The sequence below is a fragment of the Vicugna pacos genome, chromosome 14 (genome assembly GCF_048564905.1).
Source record: "Vicugna pacos chromosome 14, VicPac4, whole genome shotgun sequence".
NCBI classification, from domain to species: Eukaryota; Metazoa; Chordata; class Mammalia; order Artiodactyla; family Camelidae; genus Vicugna; species Vicugna pacos.
In genome coordinates, this window is record NC_133000.1 from 6,189,589 (window position 1) to 6,214,773 (window position 25,185).

Below are 25,185 nucleotides of genomic sequence, written 5' to 3' on the forward strand. Positions count from 1 at the left end.
CCACTGTGAGGGCAGAGGAATTCAGACCCGAGTTTTGCAGGAAGTCTCTGTCTCACTGCCTTCTATTGTGCTGCTGAGGCCTGTGAACTTCAGTGCAAATCAGAGGCTGAGAAATAAAAAGCCCTGTTCACAAGTCCCAAGTGAAAGAGAGCGTCTCATGTAAATTGCCTTCTATGACAGTGGCATCAAGCCTGGAGGTAATACTTGGCCAGATTATGTTAGGAAACCACCAGGACATAAACGCTGCTTTTGTAGATCCTAGAACAGGCCTGAGCAAAACCCCAGGGGATCCATAACGCTCTTTCTTGCACCAAATACAGTCTGATATGGGGCAAAGCAAGGAAGCACTGAGGGAAACTTGAGAAAGAGTGAAGAGTGTCTCAAACGGGGTCCGAACCCCTGCCCAAGGCTGGGTGGGAGGATGCACCTGGCTGTAGGCCCAGAGTTGTGAGAGGTCTCTGCAAGGGATCTGTGTTAAAACCGTGTGTTTTCATGTTTATGATCATCTAAACAGATGGAGATAACCCTGTTCTGTGCTTTCTGATGACTCCCGCAGACAGGAGTATTACCTTGCCTCCTCAGGACTCATATTCATAAATGGGTTTATAATCATTTTGATGCCAAGTGGGTGTTTTAAAAGAGGTTGCAGACGAATGGAAAAGACGAGAGATGGATTTCATACATAATGTAGCATTTGTGCCAAGTGAAGGACAAGGGACATTTCAGTGCCCTACGTGAACAAGACAGAGCAGCAGCTCGAAACAAGAAGCCAGGCAGCTGCCCGACGGGCAGGACCACCTCCATGGGTTGAGGGAATGAGGGTTCAGCAAAATAATCTCATCTGTCACTCTGAACTAATGTGGTTCCCGGAATTTTAGGGTTTTGAAGCTTCTTGCATTTAATTTGCAGCGGGTCAAATGGCAGAAGCAGCAGGTGAAATGAACTTGGAGGGCAGTCCCGGCAGGGTGCCGAGCCATGCAGCCCAGTTCTTCTCCCCAGCTTTCCAGTCAATATGCCAAGTCTTCTTCCAAAGGGAGAATGCAGGGGGAGGGTGTAGCTCAGTGGTGGAGAGCATGCCTAGCATGCATAAGGTCCTGGGTTCAACCCCTAGTCCCTCTGTTTAAAAAATAATGAATAAACCTGAGTTACCCCCCCCATAAAAGATGGAAAACACACACACACACACACACACACACACACACACACACACACACACACACACACACACACACACACACACGGGAGCATGCAGGAGAAAGCAGGAAAAAGATGCCAGAAGTCAGAGGTCTCCGGTGCATTTCTGCTGGAGAGTGCAGGTTTCTTTCCTCTGAAGGGAACCTAAGATAAGAATGACTCCTTATCCAGAGCCATCAGTTTGCCCCCTAGAAACATCACGATCACTGTCGTTGCTGAGCTAGAGTCTGGTGAGCACAATTTCATTTACTTTCTAAAGCTAAGCTTTCCTGGGAGATGTGTGAGTCCCCCAAAAGAAGGAGAAGGAAGGACCACTGTTTTCAGGAATATAATTATCAGAATCACCACCACCACCGTCCTCATCCTCAGAGCGTTTACCTGGCGTCTGCTGCAGTGGGTGCTAGTAATGCGATGTGTTGTTGTTATTCAGTGGGAACTGCGTGCGTTGGGTTCAGAACACGGGATCTTATTGCTAATACTGTGAAAGAGCCACCAGGCTGTAGGGGTGTGTAGGAGACCAATTCAGGGGAGTGACACAGAGGTTGGGAAAGAGGAAGTGTCCACAGGGGACCCTGTCCTGCAGATCTGACCCTCTGGGGCTTCCTACAGGAAGTGAGTAAGCGACATAGGATTGCAGCTTCTGGCCTCTCATATTACATTGCCCCAACCCCAAAGTTAGAAAACTGTACCTTCCCCCATCCTTGTCTGGGGTGTGTTTGATCTGGGGAAAGCTGGTGAGGCAAGAGGCACCCAGAAAAGGGACAGAAATCACTTCTCATCACCAGGGAAAGAAGTGTCACAGCTCTGGCAGAGGAGGGGCATTGCCTCTGCTGTGCGAAGCTCTGTAGTTCTGGGTTCCTCCACCCCCGTCTCTGCCCCTCCATCCCCTCCCTTCCCAGATCCCTGTGAAAAGGGGGAGTCCTGACATATCTGGAAGACCCTGCAAAAACTACATAGAACTCACTCCACTGTGAACCCGGCGTTGTACAACTCCGGGAAGTCAGCAGAAACAAAAATGCTAGTTTTTAACTGTAACTCTCATGGTGTACATGGGAGAGTTGGAAACCTCTGAATCTGGAAAATCTTTAGGCTCTTGGGGGAGTGTTGGGAACATGTAAACCATTGGCTGTCTCTGAGAGGCGGGCATAGGGGTGTGTGTGTGTGTGTGTGTGTGTGTGTCTTGGGGGCATCCTCTACATGTCCCCTACAAATCTGTCTGGGCCCTCCAACCTCATGCAATGGTTTAAGACCTGACACTCCCAGAAACAGTGTTGGGCAGTCACATTGATTCCGAGATCTCCATCCAGCTCCGTCTACTCTGAATCAAATTTCTTCTAAAGTTTGGTTCCATAAATCTGAATCATGGGGTCACACTGGGATTCGAGAGATTCTTATCTGCCTTGCATTAAATAACTGTGATTCCCCTGAGAGGTGCCCCGTGGAGGTAACTCCCAGCCATGGCTCTTTATAAATGGATGCTGAATAAGCATTAGGGTAAGTGATGGATGTATTAACCTTAAAAGAAAAGACCTGAGCTGAGTGTTCAGAGATTCACAAAGAGCTTAGAACATCTCTCTGTCCCTGTGGAGGGAGGAGCTGGGTGACCCTTTCTACTCTCTCCCAAGGACGACACCTGGGTGTAGGAAGGCTGTATTCACTCCTCACAGGAGGCCGCCCAGGTCCAAGGTCGAAGAGGGTAGGGCAACGAGGGGGAGACTTGAGGAGTAAGCATGGGTGTCAGCACAGATCAGTGGGGCGACTCAGCCTGAGTGGTCCATTTCCGGAGGTTTCATTCATTCTTTCCTGCCCTCCCCGGGTCCCTGGCTCCTCCTGAGAGAGGCAGTGGGCTGGCGAGGGGCCTGGCAGGAGGACTCCTGAGGGCTGCCAGCTGCCCTGGGCTGAAGGAGCTCCCGGGACCCAGCAGCTGATTGGCAGCCTGTGGATGGCTCTCACAGATGCTTCGGAGGCAAGCATCCTCGACTGGAAAACATCCGTAAGAGGTTCTGCTGGGGGCTTTTGTGGCCTCTGAGAAGGCAGCTTGCCATCAGGCCCTGGGCACTTGGCAGAATGTCTCCACGTAGCTTACAGGCTCTGATTCCTGTTGGGAAATTCAGGGCTTGCCAAAGTGTTCATCTCACTATGTGAGCAAGGCCATTCCTGACACCATCATTACTTACACGGTCTTGCGCTGGGCTCCGCTCTGGAACTCGCATCAAGGTTGTGAGACTGTCCTTTGGCTGGGGAGGGGACAATTCTTGGTCAGATCATTTCTGGATTGGCTATGGCGCCCTGGCGGTCGCAGGGCTGCCCTCTTCCCCAGCTTTGCCACCCTGACCTTGCTCCCTCACCAGGTTGACATGTGCCAGGGACCAGTGGCCTGAGGCCCCTGGGCCTCCAGCAAACAAGTATGTCACTGACTTTGGAGTCTCTAGGTCTAGCTTTGAGTACCATGTTTTTACTTGCTGTGTGTTCACAGCCAAGTTACCGGGACTCTCTGAGCTTCAATTCCTCATCTGTAGAAAGGGTGACAACAGTAGGCTTTTGTCCTTGTTAAATGAGGCATTGGATGCGAAGCACTCACTACAGTGCCTGGTGCACGTGCTGCACTTGATGTATGTTAGCTTTTACTGTGAGGAGCATTCTGTGACTCTGTGTGTACAGCTGTGCCACGTGACACTGGCCAGAGTGAAGGAGGGGCCTTCTCGTGCATGGGGACAGAGAGTATCTCCACGCTCTTTACTTGCTCCTAGCCTGGATGCCTCCCTGTCAGTACACGCAGGGGAAAAGGCAGCAGCAACCTGCAAGGCCTATCCATGGATCGGGGAGGCAGGGATTTTACCAAGGGGGTTGGGGGTGGCCTGGGTACCATGCTGCCCTGCCCCAGTGGCTGCTCCTGGCTTCAGCCCCTGTAGGAGCCGTCCTCATGATGGGACGGGCCCATCCATCACCATGGGGTTTGAGACCAGAACATTTTGAAAAGCTCCCCATGGAGTTTCCTTCTGTAACACACTGGCATCCCTTTCCACTCTTGGGCTTCTCAGAAACTTACGATCAGGCACGTGGCCTTTGACTTCTAGGGTGATTCCTTCTTGGCCACCAACTCCAGCATTCAAAGTGATAAGAAAAAAAATATGGTCATAGTTAAACAGGAAGGTCAGCTTTTAATGGCCCAATGGTCACCGTGGTGCTGAGTTTAGGGCAACATCTGTCAACTCGTGACATCAAGTCTTGCTCCCCATCAGAGCTGAGCTGCTGCCAGAGGTCTGAGTCACTGGGCGTGTGGCATGGGGGTGATGGGAGCTACCAGCCTGGAGGAAGCAATCCCCGGGGCCCAGGGCAACCCCGTGTGGATACGTGCTCCCTTGGCAGTCCCGCAGGGTCTGGGCTTGATACCACAGAGATGAAGTGCTCAGGGCAATATCTGACACACATAGAAAGCATCCAATAAATGTTAGTAGGTATTGTTATTATGATGATGATTCTCTAGAATCAAACAAAACTAGTCTAGGATTTCGGCTTCACCACGTGTGAAGGCTCTCAGCCCTTAGTGTTCCCATCTGTAAAATGGGACAACGGTACCTCTTCAAGATTAAATAGAGTAATGTGCTCAGGTTGCTTGCACTTAGTTGTGCTCAACAAATGTTCCCATATCCTCACCTTCATTCCTCCTTATTCTCTCCCTGTAGATGTAGACTTCAGAGAACGAAGCTTGTTATAATCCTGCATAAAATGACCAGACTCTTTAGGGTGTTTCGAAGAGTCAAACAGCATTTAGTGAACATTCTCTGTTAAACCTGCCTGGATCACTCAGGGTTGTCTTCGCTGTCAGAGGTCACTGCTGTGTCATGAGTCATAGCGGGGTTAATGGACACGTGCCGGGTGAGTGAGGAGTGACTGTTTCGGATGTTCTGTTGATAAACTTGTGTCACTTCTAACTTATGCGTGTGATTCAAACACAGCCTGAGAACTAGGGCTGTGCCTCACATGCTTTGTTTTTCTTCATTTCAAGGGTGCTTTTGAAATAGGCATTTGCATTTGGAAAGTGCGATGGGTAGTTTTTCTAACTTCATAATATTACAGAGAAAATCAGATGCTACGGATTACTGAAAGCCTCTGGCCACCTAAGACGCTCTCTGAGTGGTTTTCAACACCCTTCATGTACAATGTAAATGGCATTATCTCTCAGGATATGTGAGAACATCGGGTTTTTTTCTAATTCAGTAAACACATAAGTGTCTCGTGGGATGTCTTTTAAACAGACTTAACACAATATTCAGGAATGATAAGCAAAATAGAATCACAGGAATGTATTTCATATTAATAACATTGGAACCTTATGTTTAATGCAGTGTTAAAAGTTGACAATTAAACATGTAGGAGTCAGGAAATTCAATTAAAATTATCACAGTAATATGAATTTAGCCACATCCTGTATTAGTTATGAAATCCATTTAACACTGCAAACAGTAGTGTTTTCATCTAGTTTATTCAAAAGGAAAACAGGAACAAAAACACTTTAGTACTACATATACTCTGCTAATGTGGTCAGGCTGATTTTGCCGGAGGAAGAAACTTAACTTTTGAATCTTTGAAGCCCCAGTCATTTAATCCAACATCTGTTTCCTTGCTTGTTGCATAATATCTGTCAATAAAGGTAGAACAACAAGCAAAGGACTTTTCCTTCTCTTCTCCCCTCTGCTCCCTAAGAGAATTGGGTGTCTGCACCCTGAGGGAACCGTCCAGAGAGCACAGCCACCCTTCTGATTTCTCTCCCCTCCTCTCTGTGGGTGCAGATGCTCTTGGGGTGCAAGGGGGTTGTGATTCAGGGTGAATGCCGCACCTCTCATCTAGAGCTGGGAACCCCCTGTGGCCATGGATTTGGGGGGAAATGAAACTTGTAATTCAGTTCTCCAGTCGTGACACAGGGTTCTTGGACTCTGCTGAGTCTACTCCGTGCACCTTCCTCCTGCTAGCCGAGCACTGCGCCCTCTGCTCCTTCTGCTAGCAGGAGCAGGAGGAGACGGGCTTTCGTTTTTAATACAGGTACATCTGCATCAAGTCTTATTTTGCTACATCTCATCAGTACTGCCGCGTGGATCACTGGGGGGCTATGGTGCTTAGCACAGTTCACTCAAGAATAGCCAGAGTCAACCAAGCCCTGGGAATTTCGGCTACGCGCCCGAATGACCCCTGGCGAAGTACTGTAAGAATGACAGTGAAAGGGTCTTGAAAGGAACTTCTCAGGGAATTGAGCCAACGCTCATCCAAAATGTTGTCAGAAATCTGAGGCTCATTCTCCTCTTCCTTATCCCCCAGCCCTCCCTAAAAATTGTAGTTGTTATTTAATAAATAGCCCTGAAATCCACCAGCTTCTGCCCAGTGCCACCACCACAGGAGTCTAAGCTGCCATCTTTTCTCTGTAGATCTCTGGAACAGATGCCCAAATCTCCACACTGGCTCCTCCAGTTTGTTCTCCACACTGTGGCCAGCGTGATCTTCCAAAATGCAAATTCAGTTGCAAGACAATCCTCTTAAAATCCTTGAGTAGCTTCTCTTTGCCTCCAGGGTCATTTTGAAACTTCTTGAAGGTACTCACAAGGTCCTTTGTGATGTCGTTGCCCAGACCTGCCCACACCACCTCTTCAATCTAGTTTCCAGTTAAATGAAAAACATTTCAGCTCTTCAATTGCATCGTGATCTTCCTTTTACTTGGGATCTTTAAACACATCATTTCCTCTTTCCTTATGTCTTTGCCAAGCTGATTTCTACTCATCCTTTACATTTCGTCTTAGATGCCACCTCCTCTGGGAAGATTTTCCTGATATCTTCCGTAAAAAAAAGACTAAAACTAGTTGCCTACCCAATATCCATTTCCCATTCATCCCAGACTCTATTCAGGGTATTAATGTACCTGGCTGAAAGATTTTATTCCTAGTTTCTTCTGAATCTAGGAATGGCCATGTGACAGCATTCTGGGCAATGAAATAGAAGTTGAAGTTGAAGGGTATGACTGATTCCTCTTTTCCCTTCTTACTCTTTCTCCTTCCTGCTTCCCAAATGCAGAACAGATGACAGAAGCACCAGAAGTGATCTTGGACAGTCAAGTGACATTGGGATGGAAGCCACACTTATGACTGGAGCAGAAAGAGAGAAGGCACCTGGGTCCTTGATGACCTTGGAATCGCCACATCAGTCCTGGTTTGCTTACCACTGGAATTCCTTTACATGAGAGAAAAACGAACTTTAATGTGTCTAAGCCATTGCTGTTTTGGTTTTTCTGCTCATATGCAGATGAACTTAATCCTAACCAATATTACCACTGACTGGTAATGAAACCAGTGGTATGTATGTTTGATAAGTATTTGTTGAATGAGTGGATAAATGAGAGAAGATAGAGAACATATAACATTTCATACTCCTGCCCTCTGTCATCTGATCCTCTTTAGGACCTGGGTCTGTGGAGCTATACTTAACAATATGATTCCTTTAATAGATCAGTGGAAGACCCTGGACCACCCTTCTAACAGATTACTTGGGACTCTACTCATCACACATCTCTAAAAATAGTTGCTATCTTGAAGATTCTTTAAGATCATTTGTTTCATATCCAACAACTCATTGCTAAAGAGACACAAGAAGCAGAAAATGCAAAGAGACTAATGTGTTGATAATTTTTGTGAAGAATGTAAGTTGTGTCTAGATTTACTTTTTTGCATGTCTATGTCCAGTTGTTCTATTTCTTGAAAAATGAGTTTTTCACCATTGTATTGTCTTTGCTCCTTGTCAAAGGTCATTTAATTATATTTATGTGGATCTATTTCTGTGCTTTCTATTTTATTCCATCGACCTCTTTGTCTATTCTTTCACCTCAAAGTAGACAATTTCTTAATTACACAAGTTTTATAGTAAGTGCTGAAGCTGAATAGTGTCGGTCTTCTGATTTTGTTTTTCTCCTTCAATATTAAGTTGGCTATTCTGGTACTATTGCCCCTCCTTATAAACTTAGAATTAGTTTGTCAATACCCACATAATAACTTGATGTGATTTTAATTGGGATTGTGTTGAATCTACAGATCAAGTTGGGAAGAGCTGACATTTTGATAATATTGAGTCTTCCCCTCCATGAACATGGACTATTTCTCCATTTATTTAGTTCTTTGATTTCATTTATCAGAGTTTAGTAGTTTTCCTCATATAGGTCTCATACATACTTATTTTGTTAGATTTATACCAAAATATTTCATTTTGGGGGGTGCTAATGTAAATGGCATTGTGTATTTAGTTCCAAATTCCACTTGCTCATTGCTGTTATATAGGAAAGCAATTGACCTTTGTATCTTGTATCCTGCAATTTTGGTGTAATCACTTAGTTCCAGGAGTTTTTTGTTGTTGCTGTTGTTGTCTATTCTTTCACATAGACAGGTACATCATCTACAAACAAAGGCAGTCTATTTTTTTCCTTCCCAAACTGTGTATCTTTTATTTCCTTTTCTTTTCTTACTGCATTGGCTAAGGCTTTCAGTATAAAGTTGAAAAGGAGTAGTGAGAGAGGGCATCCTTGCTTTTTTCCCCCTGGCTTTAGCAGTAATGTCAGCTGTAGTGCTTTGTGAATTTTTTTTTATCAAGTTGGGGAAATTTTCCTCTATTCCTAGTTTGCTGAGAATGTGATGACACTTGAACATGCCCATATACCAGATAACTGAGATTTAGGAGAGGAGCAGAGTCTGCAGCTAGTTTATAAAATTGAGCAAGTGACTGTGAGCTTCAGTTTCTATCTTGGTAAAATGGACTAAGTAAGGTAATGCATGTAGAATGCTTAGCAGTGTTCTGGGCAAAAGGTGAGCCCTCAGTAAATGTTAGCTATTAATACTTGTTCGTGGGTGTGGTTCCAGGCCAAGCATGTCCTTTCCCAGTGCTAGGCTTAAGTAGGACAATTTTATTCTCTATTGGTTTGGAGCAGTTGGTCCCTGTGACTTTTGCTTAGGATTAGTTGTGACCTGATTTTGTGAAGCCCTTTCTAACAGATTCCTAATAGAATCAGGCAAACTCCTATCTGGTGACTGATTTGCTCCTTCTTTGAGCTCATTTGTATTTAGTATCTTCCTTTAATTTCTGGATGCCTTTTTTTTATGTGCTTACTTTCCTTCTTCCGAGATTGAACCGGTAATCCAGTCTTATATTGGGTGACTTCTGGCTGAAGACAGAAGATGATCTAAGATCAGTAGCTATTTACAACTATTTCCTTGATTATTATCTATAGAAGTAGAAACTATTTTTATTGTTGGGGTAGTCCAGGACATCTGGTCACCTTATCTTAGAATCTCAGACAGGTGATTCTACTACCTAACTACTTAAAATAGAGGCCAAAGTAAATAGTGGGACAAAGGATATACAATAAGATATTAGTGTACCTGGCTTGGCCCTTCAGGCAGAATTGCATCTGTATAGGAAGAGTGGGTAATGGAACTTTCTGCCACCTGATATTTCTAAACTATTTGAAATGCAAAGCCAGGAGAGCCTCTATTCCATGCACTCCATAGTTTAGTTAATATAAATTCCTTTGTTGAACCTTCACCAGTTGAATGGTTATATATGTGTATGTAATTTACTTTACTTTCTAAGTGAAAAACACTACTGAGCTATTAAACATCAAAACTTTTCTTCCTGCTCCTTTAACATCAATTTTATGGAGGTATAATTTATATACAATACAATTCTCACATCTAAGTGTACAGTTTGACGAGTTTTGACAAATGTGTACATCCATGTAACCATCACCAAAATCAAGATGCAAAACACTTCCACCACCCCAGAAAGGTTTCCCTTGTGTTCCTTCGTATCTGTAAAAGTAGATAATTAGACTAGGGGACAGACAAAGTCCTAAACCTCTATGGTTGCAAAATTACTGAGCCTTAGTTTTCATATCTGTAACACTTTATTTATTGTTATTATCTCCGGTCAACATCCAGCCCAGCCTCAGCTCCAGGCAACACTGATCTGCCTTCTGTCACTGTAGATTCTACCGATCTTTTCTAGAGTTTCGAGTACGTGGAATCACACACTCTTTTGTGTCTGATTTCTTTTGCTCAGCATAATGGCTTTGAGTTTCGTCTATGTTGTGTGCATTAGTAGTTTGTTCTTTTTTATTATTGAACAATTCCATTGTAAGGATGTACCACAATTTGTTTATTCCCTTCACCTGCTGATGGACATTTGGGTTGTTTCCAGTTTTTAGCTATTTTGAGTAGAGCTGCTACAAACATGACAATGCAGGTCTTTGTATGGACATGTGACTGATTTGTAGTCCACAGAAATTCTGGGGCCTGCCTCTGCTGTGAAATTTCTCAGCAATCCAAAAGTCTGAGCCATGGTGAATTATCCTTTCCAAGGTGAAGGACAAGTTCTTACATCTGGCCCCTCCTACCACTAAGAAAGAGTCATAATGCCCACTAGACCTGTTTGGATCTTGGATGTAACATATACCCCATTTGGGCATGCTAGTCCAACCCATTCACTGAATAACCTAAAAAGGCACCGGTTTTGAGTGAGACCCAGAGTAAGAGGAGGCCCTGCACACAACTTCAGGCTGCTGTACAAGCTGCTCTGTTACTTGAGCCTTAAGACTCTGCTGATACAATGGTGCTTGAAGTATCCGTGGTAGGTAGCTGGTGGTGGTAGGTAGGCAGGTGCCATCTGGAGCCTTCGGCAGGCTTCTACACGTGAATCCAAGCCTAACTCCTTAGGATGGTGGAACAAAGCTATGTTATCCTCTGAAGATAACTATTCTTTTAAGATACACTTGTCTTGCTATTGGTAATAAATGCAGACTCTTCACCATGGACCATCATATTATCTTTTATTTTCAGGTTTTTTTTTTATTGAACTACAGTCAATTACAATGTGTCAATTTCTGGTGTACAGCACAATATCCCAGTTATGCATATACATACATATATTCATTTCCATTTTTTTCATTAATGGTTATTATAAGATATTAAACATAGTTCCCTGTGCTATACAGAAGAAACTTTTTTTAAGATCTATTTTCATATATAGTGGCTAACATTTGTAAATCTCAGACTCCCAAATTTATCCCTTCCCACCCCCTTTCCCCAGTAACCATAAGATCATAAGATTGTTTACTATGTCTGCAAGTCTGTTTCTGTTTTGGAGATGAGTTCATAGTGTCTTTTTTTTTTTTTCTGATTCCACATATGAGTGATATCATGTGGCATTTTTCTTTCTCTTTCTGGCTTACTTCACTTAGAATGACGATTTCTAGGTCCAAACATGTTGGTGCAAATGGCATTATTTTATTCTTTTTATGGCTGAGTAATATGCCATTGTATAAATATACCACAACTTCTTTATCCAGTCATCTGTCGATGGACATTTAGGTTGCTTCCACGTCTTGGCTGTTGTAAATAGTGCTGCTACATCATGTTATCTTGTTAGCTGAATATTATCACTCACACCAGTAGGCTGGGTTTGCAAAGAAGCCACATTCCATCATCAAATAGAAGGGGTATGCATATAAGAGGCTGGGCTCAAGCAGTTCCAGAAGGTACAAACACATTGCATAAGCAAGTAGGCTTCAGAGGCAGCGACGCCCTGCCAACAACTTGATCTGGGACTTCTACTCCCCAGAACTATGAGTCAATAAACTTCCGTTGTTTTAAGGCACCCATTTGTGGTGCTTTGCTATAGTAACCCTGGATACAAATACACACATGCACGTAGACTATTTAACAACACAGTTATGTTAGGTCAGATACCTATAACACAGCCATCTATATATTTTGTCTGCTAGTGGTTCTGGTTCTCTGTTGAACCCTGATTGATACAGGACATTTGTTTTCATTTCTTTTGGAAAAACACCTAAGAATTGCCAGGGAATAGTTAAGTGTGTATTTAGCTTTTAAAGAAACTGCCAAACTTTTTCCAAAGTGTTTTTATTAACATTTTGCCATTTTTACATTTATCATTTTACACTCTCACCAGCTACAGATTAGAATTCCACTTGCTCCACATCCTTGCTATAATCCTAAGAGCTTTATGGTGGGATCTCGTTGTGGTTTTACTGTGCATTTCCCTGATGACTAGGGATACTGGGCATCTTTTCATGCACTTATTGGCCATTGGTCTGTCATCTCTTGTGAAATATCTGTTTCAGTCATTCTCCCATTTTTAAAAGGAGTTGTTTATATTTTTATCATTGACTGAAAATAAGTTCCTTATATATTCTGGATGTAAGTCCTTCATCAGATTTATCTATTACAAATACATTCTCCCTGTCTGTGGCTTGCCTTTTTACTTTCTTAATGGTGTCTTTTGAAGTGCAGTTTTCCATTTTGATGAAGTCTAATTTATTGATGTTTTTCCTTTTCATAGCTCACTCTTTGTGTCTTATCTAAAAAAATCTCTGCCTTCCTCATAGTCACAAAGACTTTCTCCTATGTTTTCTTCTAGAAGTTTATAGTTCTAGTTTTTATGTTTAGGTTTAAGGCTCATTTCTAGTTATATTTTGTGTGATTTTGGGGTGGGGTCAAGGTTCATTTTTTCCCCCATATGGATATCCACTTGTTCTAGTACCCCTTGTTGAAAAGGCTTTCCTTTCCTCGTTGAATTATTTGGTCAAAAATCAGCTGAGCTTATACGAGCATCACAATTTTTTATCTTGTTAGAGTTGAATGTTTCCAAGTCAAGTCATGCCCATTTCTGATCCCATTTCCTTGGATAGTCTATAAGACAAATTAAGCTGATACCTGGGCAAAGGAAACTATGTCTCACCTCTGTTTTTGTACACAGAACACAGCATGATGTTCTCTGCACTTGAGGGTCACTTGCTTAATTTTCCGGCAAACTCTTAACAGTACGCGCTGCCATGTGTTTGTGACAGGAGAGGGAAGAGGCTCTCTGGATGTGCTGTCATGGGTTCTTGCCATCTGTGTGAATGCCTCTGGACTTCTGCTTCTATTTGTTTCCTTGTGCTGGTAGTGTCAGCCTATAACTTGAGGTTCAAAATAATGGAGGTCATATCTGTACATGTCGTTTTGATTAGTGAAGCATCTAGCTCAGTGTCCTGAGCATGTGTGGACTTTCAGCAGTAGCCTTGGGGTTGCAGCAAATTCCCTACCCCTCAGTTTCCTCATCTGTATAAGGCATGAGGGCCAGTCTCTAACTGGCTCAGTTCAATTCAGAACCACAAGCTGTTCATGTAAAGATGGGCCATCTGATTGCGGCCGGGAAGAAGACACAACACTTTAACCAGGCTGACTTGGTTCTCGTGGAGACTGTCGACACATGACGTCTGGAACAGACTGTGGTCTGATCATTGTTCCTATCACTTATCGGTCTGAATCAGTATTGGTCTGAATATTCTTTAGATTAACTAAAATTAAAAGGAACTGCTTTGTAACCGCCTCCCATATGTGCCTGTATACCTGGGCTATATCTCTGTGCCTTGTCTAGAGTTGACCCCCTCACCCCCCAGCCCGGGAGCATTCTGTCCCCCCGGCCTGGGAGCATTCTGTGCCCTCTCCTTCACTCCCAACGTTTGTGTACACAGTTCCTTGTCCTAATGAATGCTGAGGGCAACCTTGGCCAGAAAGTGAAGGGAAGAGCCCTCCTGAAACAGCAACACGCGACTCGGGTGAGATGAAGAAGGCTGCCTGAATGGTGTTGCCTGAAGTGGGCCCGTGTTGCTATGGTGATGGAGGCACGTTGATGCCAAGTGGATGAGCAGCTCCCATGGATTTTAACAGCAGCTGGTCAGTGCCACCGCCTTCCCTGAATTGCTGCCCCCTTGAGTCACTACTTGGCCCCAGCTGTCCTGATCTCTGTTGACAAATGGTTGTCCTTCACAGTCAGACTACTAACAGTACTCTAATTAATGAACGTGCTAATTATTCTCCCTCCTCCCGGTACATTTGTCTAAGTAACCTGTCACACACGGATGAGTGCAGCGTCTGCAGAAGCACCGAGGGCGCTGGGAGCAGGGGTCCTGGAGGAGCCGGGGTGACTTACAGCCCGGGAGCTGTGAGCTTTTTCTGGTTAAATTACCTTTACTAACGGTCAGGTGTCACAGGAACATATTTCCTGCAAAAAGTAGACATTTCCCTGTCTTTCTTTAAAAAAAAAACAACTCTTTAAGGGGCGGAGCGGCCATTGGTCACTTCACTAGCCTCTAGGGGATTACCAAAGGGAGATGCAGAAGGACCAGGAACCCCAAGCCCTGAAAACTATTCCAGAGGCAGCATTCAGGGTGGTTAAAGACCCAGACTTTGAAGCTAGACAGGCCTGGGTTTGAATCCCAGGTCTGTTCTTCCTGTGTGTCCTTGGATTTGTGGTTTAACCTCTCTGAACCTCAGTCTCATCTTTGGGGCAGTGGGAGAGAGAATTGTCCCCAGAGGGGTGTGTTGAGGAGCAAATGCACAAAGGAGGTCCTCGGATCACAGCTGCTCGGTACCTCGGGTCTGGGGCTTGGTCTGGCCTGGTTTTGGGTGGGCCAGAGCCGGCAGCGGGCCTGGCAACAGCCTTGTTGGAAATCCGGAATCCAGCCTGGCGGCTGTGCACCCCCTCCGCCTCCCCCTCCCCCACGCCCCTGCTGTCCCTCTCTTTTTTTTGTTCTGTCTCAGCAGCTCTCTATTGAGATGAATGGCATTTCCAGAGGCTTCACCTCTGATAAGTGTTCCTCTGCAGCCGCAGCCAGCATCTTAATGTGTGCGCTGTAATTTAATGGCCATCTCGACTGACGATTAAAATGCTCTCGTCCTGGGTAAAGTGGACTCGCTTCACCAGCACGTGCATTCCCACCCTGACCAGGCGACTCCGGGAGCTCAGATGTGGGTGTCCCACCAGGGAAGGGGTGCCGTAGCTGAACCTCCTTTCCCGCGCCTTCTCAGCCTTCTGAAGTGGAGGTGGCTGGGCATCCCCCCACCCCGTTGGCGGGGCTCCTGAGGCTTGAGAAACCAGCAATAGAGGCTGCATCTTCCGGTCCCCCACATTTCCTGGGAGCTGGCAAGATTTCCACAGGCCTCCTGGGCTGACCATGTAGGATTCCACCGGTGCTGTTTTCCATGTGCCTGCAGACCCTGGGCACAGCACCATAAAATAAACTCTCACGCCGGAAGGGGATCAGGATGAGCCTTTAAGCTGTCAGGCTGTAGGACAGAGGAAGTTCTTTAAAACTGGGCATTTTAATCTGGAATTATAAGTCGTGGACAGCCACAGCAAGACAGTAGGCACACCCAGCACTCCCCACCACTCCCCGCATCTTTCTTTGGGGAACTGTCCCCCTCAACCGCATGACGACTATGGAACCACCAGTTTCTTTCATTTTCCTGCCATCTGGTTGTCCTAGGAATGGATACCTGGATATTGTCCTAAGAGTTCGTCGAGAGAAACCAGCCCTTTACAGGTGACAGAGCTGTAAGGTGTAAAACTCCAGAGTTGGAGGTGGACACATTTTCCACTGTGTGGAGAAAACTGGTCTGCAGAGAGAACAAGCTATGAGAAAGTTGAGAGAAAGAGAGGCATTGAGAGAGAGAAGCCTGCTTGAGAGGCCCAACCTCATCTCTGCTCTTTTCAATGCCTGGTCGTTCAGTTGCTTAGATTCTTTGAGCCAGTGAATTTCCCTTTTTGCCCAAGCGAGTTTGAGCTAAGTTTCTATTGTTTGTAGCTGGGGTACTTCTCAAGGGGACTGGCCTTCACTTGTGACGCATTGTCACTGATACATAAGGAGTACTGGAAAGGCTAACTTTATGGGGACCAGACTCCTTGTCTGCTGGGACCGAAGCCTTCCCTGGAACTTACAGATGAGGTCTTGTTGAGGTGGATGCACAAGGCTTGCTAGTGCTGAAGTCCTAACTAATCTCACAATGACTCCCCACTTGGTGAAGTGCCCCCAGGCATTCGGAGAATTCCCAAGAGCATGGAGACCAGCCAGGACCGCCCTTGCTGCTGGCCTCTGAGCATCCAAGCTCCTCATGCTGCCTGCATGGACCTCCCTGGGCCTCTTTCACTCAAGCTGGCCTCGGCTGCTCCAGGTGTGAGGCCTGTGTGATCTCTTCCCCACGCTGGCCTCTCCCACACTGAGATGCAGCTCCCGCTGCTGCCAAGTATAGTGAGCAATGTTCTCTTTCCAAGTGAGGTTTTGGTAAAGGCCCTCCTTAAATTCTGCCAAGTGTTGCTGAGTCTGTAGGAATCTTGCATTTTCGATGTAACTTCCGAGGGATTGCCATTTACACGGAGAAAGCCATCCTGTAAAATGCCAGGCCACCACCTACCTCGCCCAGCAGGTTCCCACTTACACCTTCTCTCTCTCTCTCCTCTTGTTATGCCAAGAAGATTCCAGGAAAGTGTCTCAGTAATTATCTCCAAGAAGCCCGTTACACGGTTTAACAATCCTTCTGGTGCGGAAGTTTTCCTTAGGGGTCACCTGTGACCCCCTTTCTGTTCCTTATTTAAGTTCTGTGGTTTAGTTTTAATTCTCTCGTTGCTTGTTTCCTGTCTACACGGAGACATCAGCCATCCCCTTAGCATCATTCATTCATTCATTCTTTCATCCAGGCCTTATTATGTAGCTGCTACTCCGGACTCTGCCATGTGTTAAGGATTTATTTTTTCCCCCGGGAATTCAAGGAACAAAAAAGACAGTACTCCAGAGGCAGATCTTTTTGGTGCTCTAGAGACAAAAAACAAGTTTCACTTTTTCTTCCTCTCCTGCCCCTCTCCGGAGCCCAGCTTCTCCTGGCAGGACACGCTGAGCCAGGGCACTTTGGTGGTTGGTTTAAAAAAGAGAAAAAGGAGAAGAAGGCGGCTTGTAATTGTGCTGGGACCTTCGGAAATTCTAATGATGAAAGGCAGAGCTCAGCCCTCACTTCCCCTTTCTGCACAGTGCGGGGCTGGGTGCCACGGAGCGGAGCGGTCCTTGCCAGGAGCCTGAAACAGACATGGATCAAGAAACCCTGGGCAACATCGTCCTGCTGGCCATCGTCACCCTCATCAGCGTGGTCCAGAACGGTGAGGGAAGCCCCTCCCTTGGGGTGGATTTTGTTTCTAGTTGTTTGAAAGTCAGGCTTACAAACTTGTGTGTGTGCGTGAGTGTGTACACGTTTGTCTTCTCTGTATTTGGATCTTTATTTGAAAATCTAGGGGTGTGTGCATTTCTGTGTGAATCTGGGATTTTCCCTCCTTCCCAGTCTTTCACTTTAATGGGGATGACTAATCACATCTGTAGAGCCGGGGCAGCAAGCTGGAGGCTGCACCGACACCCACACTGAAGCGTCTGCAATCAGCATTTCAGCTGTTAATGACTATGGCCAGAGACTGGCTGGAGGGCAGGAAGCCTGGAGAGGGACCGTCAGATACATGTCCACCCGGACCCTGGCGTTTACTAAGTGCAGCTGGGCGGACTTCAGTGCACCAGGGGTTACCCATCACCTGTAGGCTAAGAAAAGAGGGAATTCGGATGGGGTGAGGGGGATTTCACCTTATCATCATCTTACCTCTGTATTGCTTTTTTTTTTCTTTTGTAGAAACATGTTCTTTGTAATACTTTCTCTTCCTCTGGCAACGTGCAGTTTTGGAAGTATTTTTTGTAGGCGTTATATACTTACAGAGAGCGAGAGCGAGGATGATTTTCTTGTTTGCAAGTTGACAATTCTGTTTGCCCTGCTGTCACTAAAACAAAGCAAGGTACCTACAGCTGAAAAAGGCAGGACTGGGTCAAACTTTCTCTTAGAAGTTCTGAGTTAGGACTGCCTCAGACTCCTTTTAATCAGCTTCTCCAGAGTCTTTGCGATTTCCATTTATTGAGAGAGAGAAAAAAGGAGAGAAATTACTAAAGGCAGCTCTGTCCCTTAATGGTAGTTCCTGAATGTTCACACACTCTCACAGTTTGGAAAACTAGACATGCAATCAATTTAGGATATTCTGATACTTTCCCTCAACTTGAGTGTGGATAGAGGCTGGCGATGAGCTTTCTGGACACAGACAGAGCAAGGCTTCCCCTGGCTGCCCCACACCAGAGAGGCCCAAGTTTGCACACTCCGAGTATGTCTCCTTTACGGAACAAGCCTTGGCAGCTTTCTGATCCGAACATTTTCATACTAAATCTCACACAATAGACTTGCAGCTCAGAGAGGGGTTCCTTGGTCTTGTCAGTTATCAAGGGATTCATTCATTCAACCTACAGACACCCACAGCAGGGACCCCGCTCTGTCTGGGAAGGGTCCTGCATCCGAGGGGATATAGCAGTGAACAAGGCAGCTCTGGTTCCTGCCTCCCGAGAAGGAAAGGGCAGTGGGAAAACGTGGGCAGGCAGGTAAGCAGGAAGCCTGCAAGGCCATCCTGGTCCCCGCGGAGGCAGAGGCTTGAGGGGGTGGGCGGGCACTGCTTGTTCAGCTCTGTGTAGGCTCCCCCACCCCCCGCCTCCCCCCTCATATCCATCTGTTTGGCTGACACGTGTCAGTGGACAGGAGCCAGTGTCCCCTCAGCCGCTCGTGCAGATGGGACTGAGCAGAAGTTTGAGTCCACTCTGAGCAGCTCCCTCTCAGTTCAGAGCTGAGTAGGGGAAGCTGTGGGGTCCCGCCTGTGAAAACTGGATCTCTTCACCTCTCCTGAGACACACCAGAACCGGGCCCTGGTCTGTCCAGTGGGCCCTGGGCTTTTCCGTAGAGGTTCAGCAAACCCTGAGCAGACCCAAGGTGGACAATGAGATTTCTAATTATTTTCGGCAAAGGAGATGAAGTCCTCTTCTTGAGTGTGACAAGGGGAGGAGAGATGATAGATGGCCATGTGTCTGGGTTTTAACTACAGTGTTTCAGCAGCCGTTTAAGACGGGTGGTGACGGAACGCAGTGGCCTCACCACAGACTCCCATGCACCGCTGAGGCTTCTCGGTGGGGGAGACAAGTCTGGCCCAGCTTTGGGCTGAGACTTTCCCCCTGGGCAGACAGACGACTAGGGTGTGTGTATATATCCGTGTTGACAGCATGGCCCCTACATCACGGCCTTTGTCCCTCCCCAGTCCCCCGTGAGCAGGGAGGGCAACATGTGGGCAGAGTGACTTTTTGCAGAGCTATCCCACCGTGCTCGGAGGAGGGACACACTGCTGCCCTTTGAAAGCCACAGGAGGAGCCCTTGGGTCCCCCTTAAGGGCTTAGGACAAGCCACACCCTGCTCTGAGGCAGAGAGCAGGGCTCCTGCGATGCTGAGGTCACCCTGTGAGGACTTTTTGTTTCTAACTGTTAAATGTGCTCATGCAGGGGAGCAAGAAAAATTCAAATGACTTGGGAGACAACACCTCTGCCTGCTTTAACCATGAGTTTTTAGGCAAACACAAAGGTCCAAATGTAGGTCCAGAACCTCTCTTTGCAATTCTAATTAACCTCAATGTTGCAATCATAGAGCTACCTTATTGACTGAGTTCAGAAAATATGCAAAAACTGTGCTTTTTCTCTCTCTGGCCCTCCCCCATACCCCAATTCCATTCCAAACCCTTCCTGTTGGTTTTAAGAACTGTTTACATGTTGTTGCCAGGCACTGCGCACTTTGTCCTAAGACAAGGAAGCCCAGTCCAGTGTCTGTGCCGGTGTTGGGAGCTCTGCACTCTGTACGTTGTGTGAGCCTGATTCCCCAGGGAGAGGCCAGAGCCCGCCTGCCCGGTGGCACTTCCTCCTCTGCCTCCCAAGCCCTCTTTCGTCATCAAGATCTTTGAACTCGTGGCCCGCTTCCAACTTGATCCAGCAAAATGCAGATTTGGAAACACAGAACAAGTTTAAAGTACATTGCTCCAAGAAAACTGGACCAGAACTACCAAAGTCCGGTTTCTGAGGGAGAGGAGAAAGGTGCTTTTCCAACAAACAGCACCCGGAGAGCCTCCCGACCTCTTAGGCCAAGGTGCCAGTAGCTTTGATGTGAAGCAAGCCTGGGAAACACAGACTAGGGGAAAGCGATTTCCACAGGAAGCCACGCTAGTTAGCTTGGGAGGAGAGGGTGAGCTGAGGGGAGGGACCCTGAGCCTCGCCTGCAAGCCTGAATGGTGACGGCAGAGATTTTTTTTTTAATGTATTTAAACTTTTTATTGAAGTATAGTTGATGTTCAAAATTATGTAAAGTTACAGGTGTACAAGAGTCACAATTTTAAAGGTTATACTCTATTTATAGTTATTATAAAATATTGTCTCTATTCCCTGTGTTGTACAACATATTACTGTGGTTTATTTTAGGCATAATAGTTTGTATCTTTCAATCCCCTACTGGGTGGTAAAAGTGGGGTTCAAACCTGCTCCACAGAGCAGACATCTCCGCCGTGCACACTGCTGCAAATTCATTCACTCACACACACACAACTTGGGGAGTTCTCTATTGTAACGAGCTGAAATCTGTTGTCCTGTAATTTCTACCCACTGGTCCTGCGTCTGTTCTTTGAAAAAGCTTCACCTGTGCCTGCTGCCTCTGTGTTTACAAAACCAGCTGTAACATCCCTTCTTCAGCGTATTTCTCATGGGACTTAGTTTCCAGAGTCCCTTGTCCTTGAGTTTCCCCGCCACCACCCACCCCAACTTGCCACATTCTTTCTAAGATGCAGGTAGGTGTTTTCTGCGTGGGGAAACTGTTCCTGAGATCCAGACATCAGTTCTATTAAAATAATCCATGTGTGAGTTATTCTTCTGGGGATTTGTGTCACACTGCTGGCTCATACTAACTTGGTGCTTAAAAATCTCAAGATCTTTTAATGTGATCCTGAGAAAGTTTTCTGACCCTCAGTTTCCTCAATGGAGAAGTGGCGTTATTAATACCTTCCATGCATGGTGGCTGTAGGTACTGCCTGAGATGGCAACACAGGCAGAGTCACTCGCGGAGCCCGGCATGTGGTAGGTTCTAGGCGATGACTGCAGCCTTCTCTCTCTGTGTCTCTTTCTGTCTCTCTGGTTTGGCCGGATGTTAGCAGCCGGCCAAGAGAGGTGTGAGAATGGTCTTTGCGTGCACAGCTTCTGTAATATGGTCCGGGATAATAGAAGTTGGGGTGTCAGTGTTCGGTGAGGAGTCGGCACAGGTGACCCAACTCTTTCAAGTTTAGCTTAGGAGGAAAGAGAAGGAGACCCTAGTGGGATACTGGACTGAGGCAGGCTTGTTTCTGTTTCATTTTGAGGGTGGGAAAGATCTGAGTGTGTTTCGAAGGTAAAGAGAAGGAGAAAATAGAGACTGAATGTTCTGGAAATGGGGCAAACACTGATGAACAAAGACCTGAAGATGGTGGCAGAAATGAGGTCAGAATGGAAGGTGGAGGGCCAGCCTGGGAAAAGAGGAAGGAGTTTGTTCTCTGAGTAAGCAGAGGAAGGAGAGGCGGACTCGGAGAAGTACAACCATGTTGTGCAGCTGGTTGCAGAAATCACCTCTGCCTTTCTTAATACTGTCCCTGTTTACATGTTTAGAGGCAGTGGATGTCACCTTGGGTTCTGGGAAGACAATGATCAGAATCTTCCACTGCCTTCTATGGTGAGAAGAGACATTCAGAATGGACTGTTGGATACTTAAACCCTGTGTAGCTGATGGAATCCCTGCAGTGAGCCTCAGTGTGACAGTAAGGGGATAAACATATCCTTGTGTGCACAGTGGGGTACCAATCCCCGCTTCCCTGCTCCCCAGTGGAGTGACTCTGAGAAAGTTATTTCACCTCCCTGAGCCTTATGCCCTTGTCTACAAAGTGGGGATGGTACCGCCCACTTCCCAGAGCTGGTGCAAAGCCCAGTAAAGGAATATAAGTCAGGTGCCTACCAGCGCATCTGCGGGGGGTAGACCCCCCTCACACAAGCCAGCCCTGCAGCTCTGCTCAACACGGGCACAGCTCCAGAAAGGAAAACACAAAGGCTTTTATTCATGTATGCAATTGATAAGGCATCTTTCTCCTGTCTTTTTGAGGAGGCTCATGTGAAGCTGATGAGAAGGAATCCTGTGAGTGGATCCCTGACAGTCACACGTTTCCTTTTTTCACTTTTGAAATAGCAGTCTCAAGGGAAAAATAGGAGGGGTGGGGAGAGAGAGAGACCTTCATCCCCTACCCCCGAAGTGCAGTCTACAGACAAGACAGATTCTGCCTCCTCGGCATCTCTGAATCCCACAGGGGTCACCCTCACCAGCTCCTCCTGCTTCTCATCCTGGGTCTCACCGTCTAAACACTCCCCGTGCTAAAGACCGAGTGGCTGTCTGACGATGCCGTTCCTCAGCTTACACTTGTCAGGAGCTCCTTCTTGCTTTTGAGATGGAAATAAATTCCGAAGTTCTTAACGTGGCTCTCATCAAGGTCAAGGTCACGGTCACACTGCTAAGTCCAGTGGGCACTTCTCAGCCACCATCTTCTCCAGCTTGGCCCTCTTACTGCCTTCTCCTCGAGGCTCCCTCCGGCCACCCCGTCCAGTACTCCCAATGGCCCTCATCATGCTACACTGTCTCTTCTGCCCAAAGCCCAGCACACTGTATAGTTTTAATTTTTGCACTTTGTTTCCTGTGTGTGGTCTGTCTCCTCTGCTTGTATCCTCTTCAAAACATAAGCTCCTTGGGCCAAAGCTCTTTGTCTGTTCCGTTCTCAGATGCAAGCTGAGTGTCTGGCACATGGCAAGTGACAACAGAGAAATGACATTGAAAGAACAGTTCACCACCTACTTCTTTGGCCTCATTTGCAGTTCTGCCAGGTTCCCCACCCCTTCCCTTGCACCCCTTCCCCCCCAGTAAGCTGGAGGTACTGAGGTTCTTGCCTCTGAGTCTTCACCTGTGTCACTAGAGTGGCATGACCTCTTCCCTGTCCCCTACCCCCTCCATCTGCTTGGCCACTTCCTACTTGTTCTTCAGATTTTATCCTGCATGTCACTTCCTCTAGGAATCCTGTGACCCAAACACTGAATTAACTTGCCCTCTTTGATCCTTGATAGCTCCATGTTGTCTCTCAGTCTCATCTTAGCATGAGTCCCTCTGTACTTTCTGTGCTTCTCTTTCTTTCAACTGTGGGATCCTTGAAAGTGGAGGCCATGTCTCACTCACCATTGTTGCATCACCAGCACCAAACACAGTGATCAGAAAAGAGTAGCTCCTGAATAAATGTTTGCTCAGTGACATTTGACAGAGGACATTTAGGGCTGTGTAGAGGTCCAGTTAAGGAAACATTTAACACGCTAGTAAAATAATGTGTTACCAGGCTCGTGAACGTGCTGTTACAAACCAAATCCAAACCTTCCCCCTGCAGGGTTCTTTGCCCACAAGGTGGAGCATGAGAGCAAGACGCATAATGGGCGGAGCTTCCAGAGGACGGGGACACTCGCCTTTGAGCGGGTCTACACTGCCAAGTGAGTACAAACCCTGACACTTCTGACTTACAGAGAAGGGGCCTGGGCACAGGGCTTCCCTGCCTGAGTGGCGGCCATCTTGAGACCACATGTCTGCCTGGGCCAACCTCCTGAAGGCCAGGGAGGTGGGGCTCCCAGGGAAGGCTGAACTTCACATCAGAGACTCTGTAGACACTCTTCATCATCTTAGCAACTGCTGGTGCTTAAAGAAAGTGGGATGTGGGGGTGGGGGCTGGGGAGTGACCTCCACAGCCAGTCACTGACCAACTTCCTGGCCAGGGTTGGGGTGGGGGGTTAGTCCAGAGGTGCTTTCATGAAAACCAGCCATGACTCACCAGCCGGCTTCAGAAGCCACAGGCGGGACCAGCTGGCAACAGCCTGCCTTCAGCGGCCCTCACTGCCCCTCGGCGGAGTCCGAGGGGGAGCTCCAGTGCATTTCCTAACCTGGGTCTCCTTAAGCAACCAGAACAAGAAGAGAAAGAGTGGGAGGATTATGCAACTGCTTCTCCACCTCTCATCCTTTACTTCCGAATAAAAAGCTGTTTGAAAACACCTGAACAACTCTGCAAAGGAGGTGGGTGCTATTTGGGATGCAAATCCGAAAGGATGTTACTCAAACACTCATTTTCCTCTCTGCCGAATGCGTTTCCACAGATGATTCAGCCAGTGGCATGTCGCCTGCTTCTCTGTGCCTGTGGCCGGGGGCCTGTCAGAAAGGAAGGCTTTAGCAAGGAGCTGGCCAAGGAGCTGGCCTTAGTCTCGGCTTGGAGGTGACTTTGATGTCACCAGAGATCCTTCCAAAGGGGGAGTCATGGCCACACAAAAATGTCCTTTTAGAAAGGCAAGAATACGATCCATCTGTCTCCTGCCCACCTCACCCGCCCAGACCCAGCACTCCTGCGTGGTCTGATCGCAAGGAAATCCTTCCCCGAATGACTTAGAGAGATTTCCATCTTCAGTGTATTAACCCTCAGAATCAATGGGAGAAGTTTAAAGATGTGAGTTAAGCCTTTTTAGATGTTCACATGTACAGGGGGCAGGGACAGTGCCTAGGGTCACATCAACGTCTCCGCGCTGTTTGCTGGGGGAGGGGGGAGACGTCCCCTCAGACATCCACGTGCAAGAGGGGCCAAGATGGTGTCCTCGATCAGGGGTGACGTGACCACCTCCCTGGAAACGGAGTCGAAAAGCACGTTAATACTCTTCTACTGGTTTGGGAGAAGCTGCTTTTTTCTGCCCAGATCACTACGTTCTCACCAGCTCCATTGTGTTCTTAGGAACACAGCTCGTCCAGTTTGGAGAAGTGGGGCAGGGCTGGTGAGAGGCGACGTTTCCATTTTGCCAGCAGTGAAGGAGAGACGGAGCAGACCAGGCTGTCTGGCTTCTGCCAGGCCCCCCAGGAGTGAACTAGCTCTCCATCTAAGAGGCCACTGTGCTGCTGACACCTAGTCCCCACCGCCAGCCTCCAAACTGTGTTAGTGCCGCTTGGTGGTGGCTGCGCTGTCATCTGGAAAGGTGGCTTGGAAGTTCTGCAACAATATGGGGTTCCTGAGGGCAGAAGGCACTGGAGGAGAGCGATGGGTGGTCGGTGCAGCCCAGGGGTCCCCACTATGGGGGTGCTACAGCCCTGCTCCCCAAACCCCAGT

The 25,185-nt window shown here is 47.0% G+C and overlaps 1 protein-coding gene and 1 long non-coding RNA gene across 3 annotated transcripts in view; one reads left to right on the forward strand and one right to left on the reverse strand.

The window, feature by feature from the left end:
• Positions 1 to 25,185, forward strand: part of ALOX5AP (arachidonate 5-lipoxygenase activating protein) — a 62,876-nt gene that overhangs the window by 22,376 nt on the left and 15,315 nt on the right. The window contains exons 3-4 of one of the 2 annotated variants that reach the window (XM_072976077.1): positions 4,881 to 5,073; positions 23,440 to 23,539. In XM_072976077.1, the coding sequence (XP_072832178.1) occupies positions 5,040 to 5,073; positions 23,440 to 23,539 (134 nt within the window). In that variant the 5' untranslated portion in view covers positions 4,881 to 5,039. Of the gene's footprint in view, positions 1 to 4,880; positions 5,074 to 17,092; positions 17,218 to 23,439; positions 23,540 to 25,185 lie in introns of both variants that reach the window. The other variant, XM_031684650.2, reaches the window with a different exon arrangement.
• LOC140685480 (uncharacterized) lies at positions 22,053 to 23,169 on the reverse strand. The gene is made up of 2 exons (XR_012058718.1): positions 23,110 to 23,169; positions 22,053 to 22,804 (listed from the first exon to the last, which is right to left on the reverse strand). It is a non-coding gene; the product is annotated as an uncharacterized lncRNA (long non-coding RNA).